Source organism: Diuraphis noxia, unplaced genomic scaffold, assembly GCF_037042655.1.
Source record: "Diuraphis noxia isolate RWA-SAM2 unplaced genomic scaffold, SU_Dnox_SAM2 contig0001, whole genome shotgun sequence".
Classification (NCBI taxonomy): Eukaryota; Metazoa; Arthropoda; class Insecta; order Hemiptera; family Aphididae; genus Diuraphis; species Diuraphis noxia.
The window spans coordinates 13,449,110-13,461,812 of record NW_028301711.1 but is presented as its reverse complement, the minus strand read 5'-3'; the positions used below and the strand labels follow the sequence as shown (position 1 = coordinate 13,461,812).

The 12,703-nt window shown below is 27.2% G+C and overlaps 1 protein-coding gene across 1 annotated transcript; it reads right to left on the bottom strand.

Annotated features, from left to right (window-relative positions):
- Positions 1–1,400: 1,400 nt before the first annotated feature.
- LOC107167563 (serrate RNA effector molecule homolog) lies at positions 1,401–9,313 on the bottom strand. The gene is made up of 13 exons (XM_015516680.2): positions 9,276–9,313; positions 6,337–6,468; positions 5,978–6,121; positions 5,829–5,895; positions 5,542–5,762; positions 5,369–5,457; positions 5,144–5,208; positions 4,977–5,066; positions 4,637–4,777; positions 3,114–3,458; positions 2,132–2,269; positions 1,781–2,059; positions 1,401–1,709 (listed from the first exon to the last, which is right to left on the bottom strand). Exons 1-13 carry the CDS (start codon positions 9,311–9,313, stop codon positions 1,650–1,652), a joined length of 1,809 nt encoding a protein of 602 aa, XP_015372166.2. The 3' UTR covers positions 1,401–1,649.
- Between the last annotated feature and the right edge of the window lie 3,390 nt (positions 9,314–12,703).

The following is a 12,703-nucleotide window of genomic DNA, read 5'->3' as shown; positions in this document are numbered from 1 at the left end:
TACAAATAAGTAATGTAACGTTTAAAAACTTTATTTGAATGTTTTAACGTACATTCTGGATGCAGTACATGGCACTATCTAATGGTGGCCACCCCCCCCCCCCCCCATCCAAACAATTTACCATGACATAATATGTCATAATATATAAATTGGGCGATCGGTGCTACTACGATATCTGGTGTCAATAAAGTCATCTTTTGTATTCGTAATACCAGTATATGGTTATCATAACATTAGTTTTTATCGATTTTCGGGAAAAATCGTTAAACTATTTTAAGTCCAGGTACCTATGTTGTTAGGTTCATATATTATGCTGCATTGGAAAACTTTTGAGGTGTAAATAATTTCCATAAATGCCATATTCAATGGTTAGGGCTTTAGCTACCCCTAAATCTCAAAATGCTATTTTCGCCTATGATTTCACGTATATCTTGCGTCTCTTCAACAGATTTTTGACTATTGTTGTATACTGTAAATTTAGTTCTTTCAAATTTAAAGAACTAAAAATTTGTCTAATGGTTTACATTTGCAGTACATGTTATAAATGCTTAATTATTCATAGTATTATTAACAAATAATTTAAATTAAATTAACAAAATAATATAATACAGCATTTGTTCTATTTGTGTATATTCAAAATTCAAAATGATCATATTATTTATTTAATTTTAAGACCGTCTTAACTATTTCCTTTATAAATTGTCCAAAAATTAAAAATACGTAATACCTAAGTATAATAATTATTGTATTGGTGTTTGTTCTCAGTTGAAAAAAAAATATCTTTACAATACAGGATACCTTCGTTTTTTGATTATACTTGATTACACAATTGGCCACAAATTTGTTTCAACGACATACTGATTAATAATCTCTTAGTATAGAGCGTAGGTAGGTGTATTTTTTACATTCATATTCAGAATAAATAAATAGCGCTGACCATTTTTCGTATAGATTCGATCAAACCAACTCATCTGAATTTTGAGCGTGTCATATAAATACTAACAACAATAACAACCACATGTGACATTTAATTTTTATATATTTAGGTACTTTAACAAACATTTTGATGACTTATATAGTACAAATATGTTGTGAGTGACTCGGTGAAAATATAGTACGGTTAAATATGATGCTAATAAATGTATAATAATATATTTTTTTTACTTATATGTTATAGAATATAATTAATAATTATACATATTCGCAGAAAAAATTTAAAATAGGAGTTTGATGACTTATATAGTACAGACATACCTATTATGAGTGACTGAATTAAAATAGTATAATACGCTTAAACATAATGCTAAATTAATGTATACCAAAACCAAACTATAAGTTTAACAATATAATATTTTTTTTTTGTTTACTTATAACTTATAAGTTATATAATATAATTAATAATTATATATATTCATGGACAAAATTTAAAATAGAAGTTTAATGATTTATATAGTATAAACATACTTAAGTTGCCATACTTTTTAATACGTTTCCGTGCTTATTTGCCAACACCTTCATATGATGGATAACCAGATTTTTTGATATCAATAACAAATAAAATCTGATTTCTAATAATTGTAGTGTCATAATATTAAAAGTTAAATAGTTTTAAAAATTAGCCTTACAGATTTAGATAATTTCCATCATATTCACACAGGAAGCGGTTGTGGTCTCTTCGGATCACGAAGGTAATTATTGAAATATTTCACCTTTATACACATAAAAACCATAATTTTAACATTATTATTCAGTAAAAATATACATCCAAATTTTAATTTACTTGTTTTTTCACATCGTTCAGTTGCTCATGAAAATTCTCGATAATATGATTGCGCACTAATTCGGGTCTTTTGAATTTTCTTCCGGACAAATTGCAGAGCCATTTGTAATTTGATAATTTTATCATATTAGAACTTAAAAACTTTTCGATTTCTTCTTCTTCATCTTTAGCTCCAAGCTCAATCAATTCTATTTCACTTAGTTCATCAGTCTTCATAATCGAAGAGTTAATTTTTGTTTGGAAATTGTGACAATAATCAGCGATTTCTTGATCGCTAGGCTAAAATTAATTTTTATTTAGGTCTATTAATAATCAAGGCTGTAAATATTAACCGATTAAATATCAACATACTGGATTGCTGGTAGGTGCACCACGTGCATGCATAATATGGCATTTGCTCGGCATGTCATCTTCATTTGCATACTCTTTACAGTCATAAAAATCAATTGAATGCACAATACGTAAATAAAGTAACATCCTATCTAATGCCTAAAATAAAAAAAATAAATATAAATCACTATAAAATTATATTTTATTGTAGAAAATATAATTTTGAGTACCAATTATTCACATATACAGGGTGATTGATTTATCATAAAACACTCATTTTTCAAAAAGTATTGACTTTTTCAAAATATTTTTTACATGGTTTCAAGTTGTTAAAAAACCAACGTTTTTATTAAAAATATAATTTAGTAGTAGTGGACAAATATTTTGCGGGGTAACCCCGTACCACTCCACTCTGCCAATCTAAACTTTAAATACTTATAACTCATAAACTACTAGCCCCAAATTCGATTTGTATATATCAAAATACTTAGAAAAATATTCTGCTTTGGAATATGAAATTAAAACTCTATGTTGACATTCAAAAAAGTAAAAAACATAAAAAATAATAAGGATAAAAAATATTTAAAAATATAATTTTTTTAATAAAAATGTTGGTTTTTTAACAACTTGAAACCATGTAAAAAAATATTTTGAAATAAGTTAATAATTTTTGAAATAATGAGTGTTGTTCGATAAATCATATACCTGTATATATGTTTGGGCAGGCTACAATTTTTTTTTTTTTGGCCGATTTTCCTAACACTTATTACATTTACCATGATTGTTATGATAATGTTAACATCAATATACAACTAGATATGTTGACAAATGTCTACAGAACGTGGTAATGAAACAATATGCTATACTAAGCAATACAATGTATACAAAGTTCAGTTTCCCTTCCCCAAAAACATATTTATGATTCATAGCATTACCTTGCAAGGATAAGTTGCGTGCTGTGTTTTAACATAAATATTTTAAATTTAATTGATAAAATTATTACCTTTAACAGTTGTATATGTTTTTCAGTATTGACTTCGGATTCGAAAGGAACACATTCTCCTAAAAGTTCTTCTTCTTCAGCCGACGCTTCGTCAATTATAAAATCTAGAATATTATGTAGTACAGGATTACGTGATACGATACCATAAGTGTTTTCCATAGCCGGTTCCTCGCTGTCAATTGACTGCCATAAACCTGAACGGTTATCTAAGTAGTTTATAATACTGACACATAGTTTCATATCATTACGAGCAACTTGAAAATGATTTGTTATTCCATTCACAGATCGTATGCGATCTTTTAGATCCGTTTTGATATCAGTCACGCCCAGTTTATTGCCATCCAACTATAAATTATATTCAACCATTTAGCTAATTATAATACTAATATTCATGGTATGGAATAAAAACTGTTATGAAAAAAGTTAATAGCGTTCAATTTAATCATTTCCAAAGTATTGGCTTTAATTATACAATTGCCATCAACTGCTTACCACTAAAACTAGTTTATTATAGACTAATTTAATATAAACATGTAAATAATGTTGAAAAATGTGAATATGCATTTTAATACTTACAAATAAACATAAAATCACACAGAAATTACAAATTCAAATATGTGTTAATTTATTTTAGTTTTACGCTATAAAGCATTTGGTTAACTATCATACAATGTAAGATGCACATAAAAGGTTAAGGTAATGGCCAAGAAACTAAGCTAATTTGTTGCCATATTATAGTATGATGGTTACCATATGAAGTTAGGTTAGGTGCGAAGAAAAGTAAAAAGCTAGTGATTTCATGTTGGATAGGAAGGTAAACATACCACTATAACAAGTACCTAGTGATGAAATATCATCAATACGTCGAGAGTCAAGGATATGAATGCTTACGGAGGAGCAAGTAGTAGAATAATCATGTGGGGTGTGGTACCTACATAAGATAAACAACGGTCTACTCTTTACATAATTGATCGCGAGCCAAATACAGAAGGTTAATCATATTCTAGAATAGAGCAAACAAGTGAGATGAGTCAGTGACATGAACTATCATGGTATTACGTTTATCAAAGCCGGGACATTTTTTGATATGTATATGTCTTATGGCTGGGGTCATTCTTTAAATTTGTGCGACACCATGAGCGTTACCATTACGTCATCGTGTTGAAGCCTAGAGAGTAAAATATTTTTGTATTTTTCTTACCAATTTCATGTTAAAGTTGCCATTACAACTAAACAATAACAAAATGAAATTAATATTATAAAGATAGGTTGCCCCTAACAACCAATGATTAATATTAGTAGAATTAAGTTTATATAGAAACCTCATTATACGCCTTAAATTCTAAGGGCAACGATAATAATTAACAATTTGTAATTATATTAATAACATATTACTTTCGATATCGTATGCAATTTACATGTATACATGTACCTACAGAGTATGTACATGGCACATGCATGGAGTACATTCTTCAATTATTTAATTTGTAATTTCAATTAGGTTGGTAGGTATAAAAACTTACTCTAACATGTTCAAGTTTCTGTAAAATGTCATTAATCCTTACATATCCATCATAAACTACCCAACCATGTCTATGCCAAAGGTGCTGAGGTGTTGGATCATCTATATGTAGTCTTCTAAATCCTGTAAACTGTTTACAAATCTAAAAAAAAAATATATATATATATATTTTCTTTAATTTATAGCAACAAAAAATAAAAGTAGTCACTACTGTACAGTTAAAACTGATTATTAGATAACTAACGTTTGACTGCATATTGTTAAAGAACAAAAAGGTAGTTACCTCACAATATCTTTTTTCAAAAATGTATTTTTTTTATTTAAAATTAAAGTTCACTTACTGTTTCCAGTTCACTTTTCGTTATTGTAGGTGGTAAATTATGCAAAAATAATGAATTTGTGTAGTGCAATGCTCTTGGCTCTTGGTCATTCTGCAATATACATAAAATATTTTAACACCAATATTTAATCTAAATAAAATAAAATAATTTTTTTATAAAACTTGTACGTTTTGATCGTTATTGAATGTTATATTAAAGATTACTGGTTTTTGAACATCTACATCCATTGCTTCTATAAACATATTAACTAAATTATAACATAAAATTATTTTTTCATGGAAAATTAAAACTAAAGTAATACTTAACCCAACATAAACAAATGTTTTTATTATTTTGAAAAATATAATAGTGCTACTCTAATATTGGTAATATTGAAATTAAAAATTTATTACCATCGGTTTTATTAGCTTTGTATCTTTTATTTTTTTCAACCACATATTTTTCACTATAGTCCACTTCGTAATCAGAATTTTCACCAACACTATAATATTTATAAATTGAGGTTTAAAATATTAAAATTTTACCATTGTATAGATTGAATAAATGCGTGAGTGAAGCTTCATACTTTGTTTTTTTATTCGTTTGTTTTTTTTCATGTTCTGACTCCTGTTGAAATTTAGATGTCTTAATAGGATTCAACACAGTTAAATCAAAATCTGTGCCTCCTTCAAGTTTTATTATGACAGAATCAAGTAGATGAACTAGAGGATCTGGATTCTCTGCATCCACGCTAACGAAATCAACTTTACCCTTTGCTAAAAATTCTTTAAAAACGTCTAACCGTTTCTAAAATTAAAAAAAATAAAACATAAATTGTAGGTATTTGAATAAAAAAATAATTTAAATGTTTACCTTAAGTACCATGGTTTTCTTTTGTTTTTCTATTACTCTATCATCAGGATGATATTTAATCTTAAACCTAATAAAATAAAATTAATACGCACTAATTGTATTAATATATTATATCAAGACGATAAAGATATTTTATTTATACAGTATACCATTCCTCATCTTTATGCATGTCAAAAAAACTAATAAGTTGGATTCTTTGAAACTCCAAACTTAATTCATTAAATTTGTTTTCAAAATCTTGAGTAATTTCCATAAAATTTCTGAAAGGCGAATCAGTAACTGGACTATTAAATCTGGAAAATTTTTTTACATATTGTGTTAGAATAGGATGATAAAATTGATGTGCTTCAAGTTAGATCATAATTCATAATTTATTTAATATACTTATCATATTTTAACATAAATTTTAATATTTGGCAAAAACTAAGCTGCTCGAGTGCTCAGTATTGATGTTCACAAGCTTTAGAATAATTGTTTTGTTAAAGTAGGAGTTAATTTAAATACTAACATTTCTGAAACTGGTGGTGGTGGTGGTCTACTAAGTAAAGATAATACTTCTTTATGAAGACGTAGATCATTGCGATGACGCTTTAATTGTCTACGAAGTCTTGGAATTTGTCTATATTCACTACTTGAGTATCTATAAAGTATGAAAAAATATCATATTTACTTAATTAAGCAATCAACAATATGCAACTAAAATGTAATTATTTAACAATTAGACAGAGCCAATTTATGTTAAACTTATTTTTAAATAATTATAAGTTAATTTTACGTCACTAAAAGTTACAATACATAATATAATGTAATGAAATATAAAGTTTTAATTACAACAGTTAATAAATAAATGATGTAAGATATAAAATTTCAAAAATAATAATTTTAAATCAGAGTTCTTATCATTCGCAAAAATTAGAATTTGACTCTTAATTATGATATGCAGGGCCGGATTAAGATTTTTTGCGCCCCGGGGCAAACCTACCTAAAATTAAGAACTACTTTTTAATAATACATAAACATAACATTGTTTTACTATAATTTGGCTATTATTATATAATATTAGAAATATATTAAAATTATATGAAAACAATCTTTTTAATATTACTATATACCTAAACAATGTAAATACATTTATTAAAATAACAATTTTGTAAACATGATTTAATATTTATTTAATTATTAATTATTATTATGGCGCGGACTCTGTGACTGTAGTTATTATTTGTAATTCAGATATCGGTAAATTCGTGAAAACGCGTATGTGAGTTTGCGCGCCGTGTACACTGTCGTAATCGCTAATAGTTTTTTCACTCTAAATGGTACCCACAATATTTCAAAACTTTGCGCCTTTAAAATCTTGCGCCCGGAGGCAGATGCCCCCTCTGCCCCCCTTTAATCCGGCCCTGATGATATGTAATATAATAATATGTACAATAAATATTATAATATAATATAATATATAGTTGGAAAGTGGTTTTATGTTTTATTAAATGTTTATGTTTTTGACTTATTAAATTAGTTAAAAAATATATTAGACATACAATTGTTTATTAAATATACCTACATTTAGGTAGTACACGTAGGGCATCAATGTTACGATAAAAATTATTTATTTTATTTTATAAGTGTGCAAATGAAACCGGGTGAATAATTAATTTACAATGTAAATATTATATTGATTAGGTTTAGGTATATAATTAATAACACACATAGATAAATTTAGCTTATGTTGATTGTTTTAATAAGAACCAGGGATTAAAAACGTTAGAAGGTGTAATACATGTCAGTAGGTACCTAGTATTTTTACTTAAGTGTACCTAAGTTTTACATTAGAATTAATAATTATAATAATTTAAATGTTAAAGCGTTGAAAATTAAATAATAAATATTACACAAAATTGCATATGGTACCTACAGTTCTTCAATAGTTATTATAACATTCTATAAACACAAATGAATGCCTTGTTTTGTTTTTAAAAATAATAAAATCTTCAAAATGTTTTTGATCCCTAGCTGATGAGAATCAAACATTTTTCATGTGTTATTACTTTATAATTTATTTTAGTTAGTGTAATGAAATAAAATATATAGAGTTGGACTCAGGACGGCGCGAGGGGGGGGGGGAACAATCGAGGCAGTTGCCCCGGGCCCCGCGATTTTAAAATACGCCGGTTGTCATTTGCGCATCGCTATTGTTAATTTTGACCTTTTTTGTAAGACAGTTGCGCATCGTCCGATTTTTGGGTTATATATCATTTACGCATCAGCCGTTTAAAAGGTCTTACATCATACAATATAATTTAAAAAATAGGTGTATACCCAAAAGGATTAGTTGTTTTCGAACTTTGATCATAAAATCCATACATCAACTTTCAAATATTGTACAGATATTTCTATTTTAAAATATATAATAATATTATGATAAAGAAAAAGAAAAGGAATTGTGATAATATGTGTCATTGTGTCAAGATTATCATTATAGTTAGCAATGAGTAATAACATAACTAAGATGAACAGTTGACTAATCGATTTATATCGCAAAGTACATCAAACGAGATACTGACACAGTGTCGAGACGTACGACGAAGACTTAGATTATTTAGACCCAGTATTGATTTATAATATTATGAAAATCATTACATTTAAAATCAAAAACTGTTTTATCATATAATATTTATTTTCAATTTATTTCTAATCAAATTATATTTATATTTTAACTATGACTGTGTAATGTGCCAACAAAATTGTTCATTTTAATATGTGTATTTGTATAATTATTATGACTGCAATTCAATTAATTTTAATTATTTGTATTTATTTATTACACATGATTTGTGAAAATCATTACATTTGCAATTAAAAAATAATTTTTTATACAATTCTATTGTTCAGCATGTTGATGCGCATTTGATGTATGATAATTTGGTGCAGGTAAAACGGGCAATGCGCAAAAGATAATAATGCGTTGATGCGCAAATGATGAACGATATTTTAGTACAGGTAAACAGACGATGCGCAAATGATATACGGCCTTTAAAATTATAATCAAGGACCCGCAGTTCTTAAATGATATTTTATACTGTTCAGAGATTAGTTAGTTTGGATAATATGTAATGTGACTGTTATTTATTTTGCCCGAGGCCCCGCAAATCCTAGCGCCGTTCCTGGTTGGACTGAAATATATAGGTATAGGTATCAAAAGGTAAGACTACTACTACTAACCTATCTAGAAGTTTTTATCTACAATTCCTGAATAATATTCTATCCAAAACCCAAATTAGTTAGAAATGCCTACATGCTTAGAAATATAATAGGTGTCTCTATTGAGGTATATCACTCGTCTTTTTTTCGCCTAGATACCTACTAACAAATTTAAATTAAAACATTAAAACAAATATTTAATTATATTATGAAAGAGTGTAACATTGACAGTCTAAATAATATTACCTTCGTTCTCTATAGTGTCCATTATCACTGCTACTCATTATGACAAGCAAACTTTTTAATTTATCGTACAATATGAACTAAATATTGAATGACGAAAAAAAAACAGTTGCCAATAACTTTGTGGTAGGTATTTACGTAGATTTAATGTTACAAAATGTATTTTTTAATGCATATGATATGGAATCTTATGTCCTAGAATTATATAAACTAAAGTAAATGTACTCAACTACGTGAAAGGGTAGGTACTGATCGCCGCCGGGGTTGACTAGCCCATAAAATCGATATTAATATGGTTCATCGCCGTCGGTCGGTAAGCGTCGTTACTCTTCGTTTTCGGCTGGGGAAATATCAATAGTGGGTCAAAGAGTCCGATACTTGAGACTTTAGCTAATAACAATAATAGCATACTTATTATTATTGTGTAGTAAAAATCCGATAAAATTCAAAATTGGATAATAGAAACGTTTCTATACAATCCTTCCAACGTTATTTTCATTGCTAAATTTAAAGGGCTTAAATAAAAAAATACTTTAATAATAGTTATAAAAAATTACCAGAGGAAACATACGTCAATAATTTCACAAACTATGACTCATCACTATGAGTCAACGTTCATTATCTAGTATATTATAAAAAATAGACTATCTGACTATCATAACCATATAAATATATTGGTACCTAGGCATATTATACTATTTTTATACTATCATAATATGGGATTTTAAATATTGAAATAAAAACTCAAAATCAAATTCTATGGTAAGATTTTAATAGAATGCTTCAACGCATTCATCAATTTGCAATTACAAAATTAATTTTAATATAAATTTACAGTATTCAGTTACTTTTCGCTATCCATTACGTACCTACCTATACACCTATTATTATTTACTGTACAGAATGAAATTTTCATAATAGTTATATACATGTATGGTAAGAACCGATGGACATGTTCAGTGTGAACAATGATATATTCAACTAAACATATTGTTATATACTTTTAAATTACTAGATAACTGAATTAATACGGTTGGTTAGGTAGTAGTAGTGCTACTGGCAATGGTAACCCGTTTTACATATTATACATAATATTATAAAATGAGAGTTGACCTCGAAGGTGTTCCAGGCTGGGAGGGGGCAAATATTCGAGCCGAGAAATCTATATTTTGATCAGCTCTTGCCATTTCGTCATACCAAAATGTAAAGAATTTTTTTCTCTCTTTGATTTCTCGGCACCACCTTTTCATTTAGTTTTCATTGTAAATAACTATAACAGTGAAGTAAATACGTAATACAAAATCAACAAACAACAAAATAAAATAAATACCAAAAAATGTAGGTACTAGACGAGATAAGAACGTTAAATTGAACGCACGTAACTATACCTATAGTTATCGTACTTTTATGTACAATATAGTAATAATATTGTATTTTTTATTATGTATAATACATTAGATAAATACTCACTGACTAGCGTAAGCACAACTTTAAGTTTTGACTTAGAAGAAGGGGCTGAATATTTTAAAGGCAAACAGCCCCCGTGGTGTGTTTTGCCTCCTATATAGTCCTACACCCCCACCAATCAACATTCATATTACCTTACCTTATAATAAGAGTTAGGATGTTGATGACCTAAAAAACACACAAAAATGCCCAAAAAATTGCAAAAATGCCCCAAAAAAGGAAAAAAATGCCCTAAAAACTTCAAAAAATGACCTTAAAAATTATCTAAAAACCTAAGGAAAAAAACTAAGTGAAAAACGAATTTATAAATAATAATTTTTAATAGAGATATGGGTGTGATAATGGGTGTAATAGTAATTTAAAATATGAATTATAAGTAGATTAAGCATTTAAATAATTTATAAATAAATTTAAATATTAAAAATAAACATTTCCCTAAAATCTACAATTTGAGAAAAATGCCATACATTATACAAAAAATGTCCTAAAAGATTAAAGAATTACTTTAAAATGTTGAAATATGACGTAAAAAACAAAAAATGAATTTATAGCTAAAAATGCAAAATAAAATTAGAATATTCTGCATCAGGGGGGCATGAACAATTTTTTTGGCTAAGATAGCATTGTATAGAATCAAAGGGAAAAAAATGCAAAAATCATCAGAATCCTAACTCTACTTATAAGTAATATTATATTACTTTATAATTCGATTAAACTTTTTTTGTTACCAAGCTACCGCACAATCACTCATCTAAAAATGCTTATGTCTCAGGAAAAGCTCTAATTCGCTGAATTTAAAATAATAAAAATAAACTTTCAATCTATTTTAGTATAAAATGTATAAATGCGTCACGTCAAATATTATGTGGGCTTATCGCCTATTAATGACAATGTGTGTTTAGTAAAAGACTATCTGATATTATAATAAAGTAGGTGCCTACCTAAATATACCTTTAGTTTCATTACATTATGTAAATATAAAACATGGGTATATATAAGCTCTACGTGTGCGCGCGTGTGTAAGCATGCTGTATTACGTAGTCTTATGACTACATTTTACCTCACACAAGGCCGTAGCCAGAAAAATATTTGGGGGGGGGGGGGGTTAGAGTGTACATTTTATATTATGTAATAAAATATGAAATTATAAAAATATTATTTAAATTAAGAACATGACATTTTTTTTAAATTTCAGTAGGTAACTCTATGTACATTATCTTATATTTCTACATCAATTATTATAATTCATTATACTTTAGTATACAAGTTAAATAAATATATACATATATGAAAAAAAATTATAAAAAAATTATTTAAATTATGAACATGACATTTTTTTTTTTAATTTTGGTAGGTTATCGTCTTATATTTCTACATTAATAATTATAATTCATTGCACTTTAGTATACCATTTAATTATATACAATACATATATCAAAAAAATAAAAATATATATATAAAACGTATGACAAAACAACTATAAAATAATTCACCTGCTACTTTTAAACTAATAACAAACTCGCTTTTAATGTTAGCATTAAGTAATTGTGAGGATTTAGACGAAGTGTCACTATTATGATGATTTTCCAACTCTTCTAACGTATACATTAGGTTTTAAGAAAGTACATTAAGATATTAGTTATCGCTTATCTAACACAATATAAATATAAAATATACCGTTTTATTTATTTATGTGTTTTAATAACAATGACACGTATATGATGTAAAGTTTCAAATATAATAGGCTTTTAAAAAAAAAAACTTTTTAAACTATTTAATATTATTTCAAAAAAAAAATCGGGGAGGGTCTGACCCCCCCCCCCCCCACCCGCCTGGCTATGGCCTCAATAACTGTGAGGTGTTATTGAGATATAAAGTTTTTAGTGATTGTGTTTTTCTTAAATTTTGAAAAATGGAAATAATAACAAACGAAAAAACCAAGACTATAATTGTAAAATATGGTA

Bases quoted from the DNA above. Each gene is read 5' to 3' on its own strand.
- LOC107167563 (XM_015516680.2), bottom strand. From the start codon at position 9,313: ATGAGTAGCAGTGATAATGGACACTATAGAGAACGAAG. The intron at 6,122-6,336 runs GTTAGTATTTAA...AAAATTTTCCAG, and splicing joins CCACCACCAGTTTCAGAAAT to ATTTAATAGTCCAGTTACTG. The intron at 2,060-2,131 runs GTATGTTGATAT...AATTAATTTTAG, and splicing joins GTGCACCTACCAGCAATCCA to CCTAGCGATCAAGAAATCGC.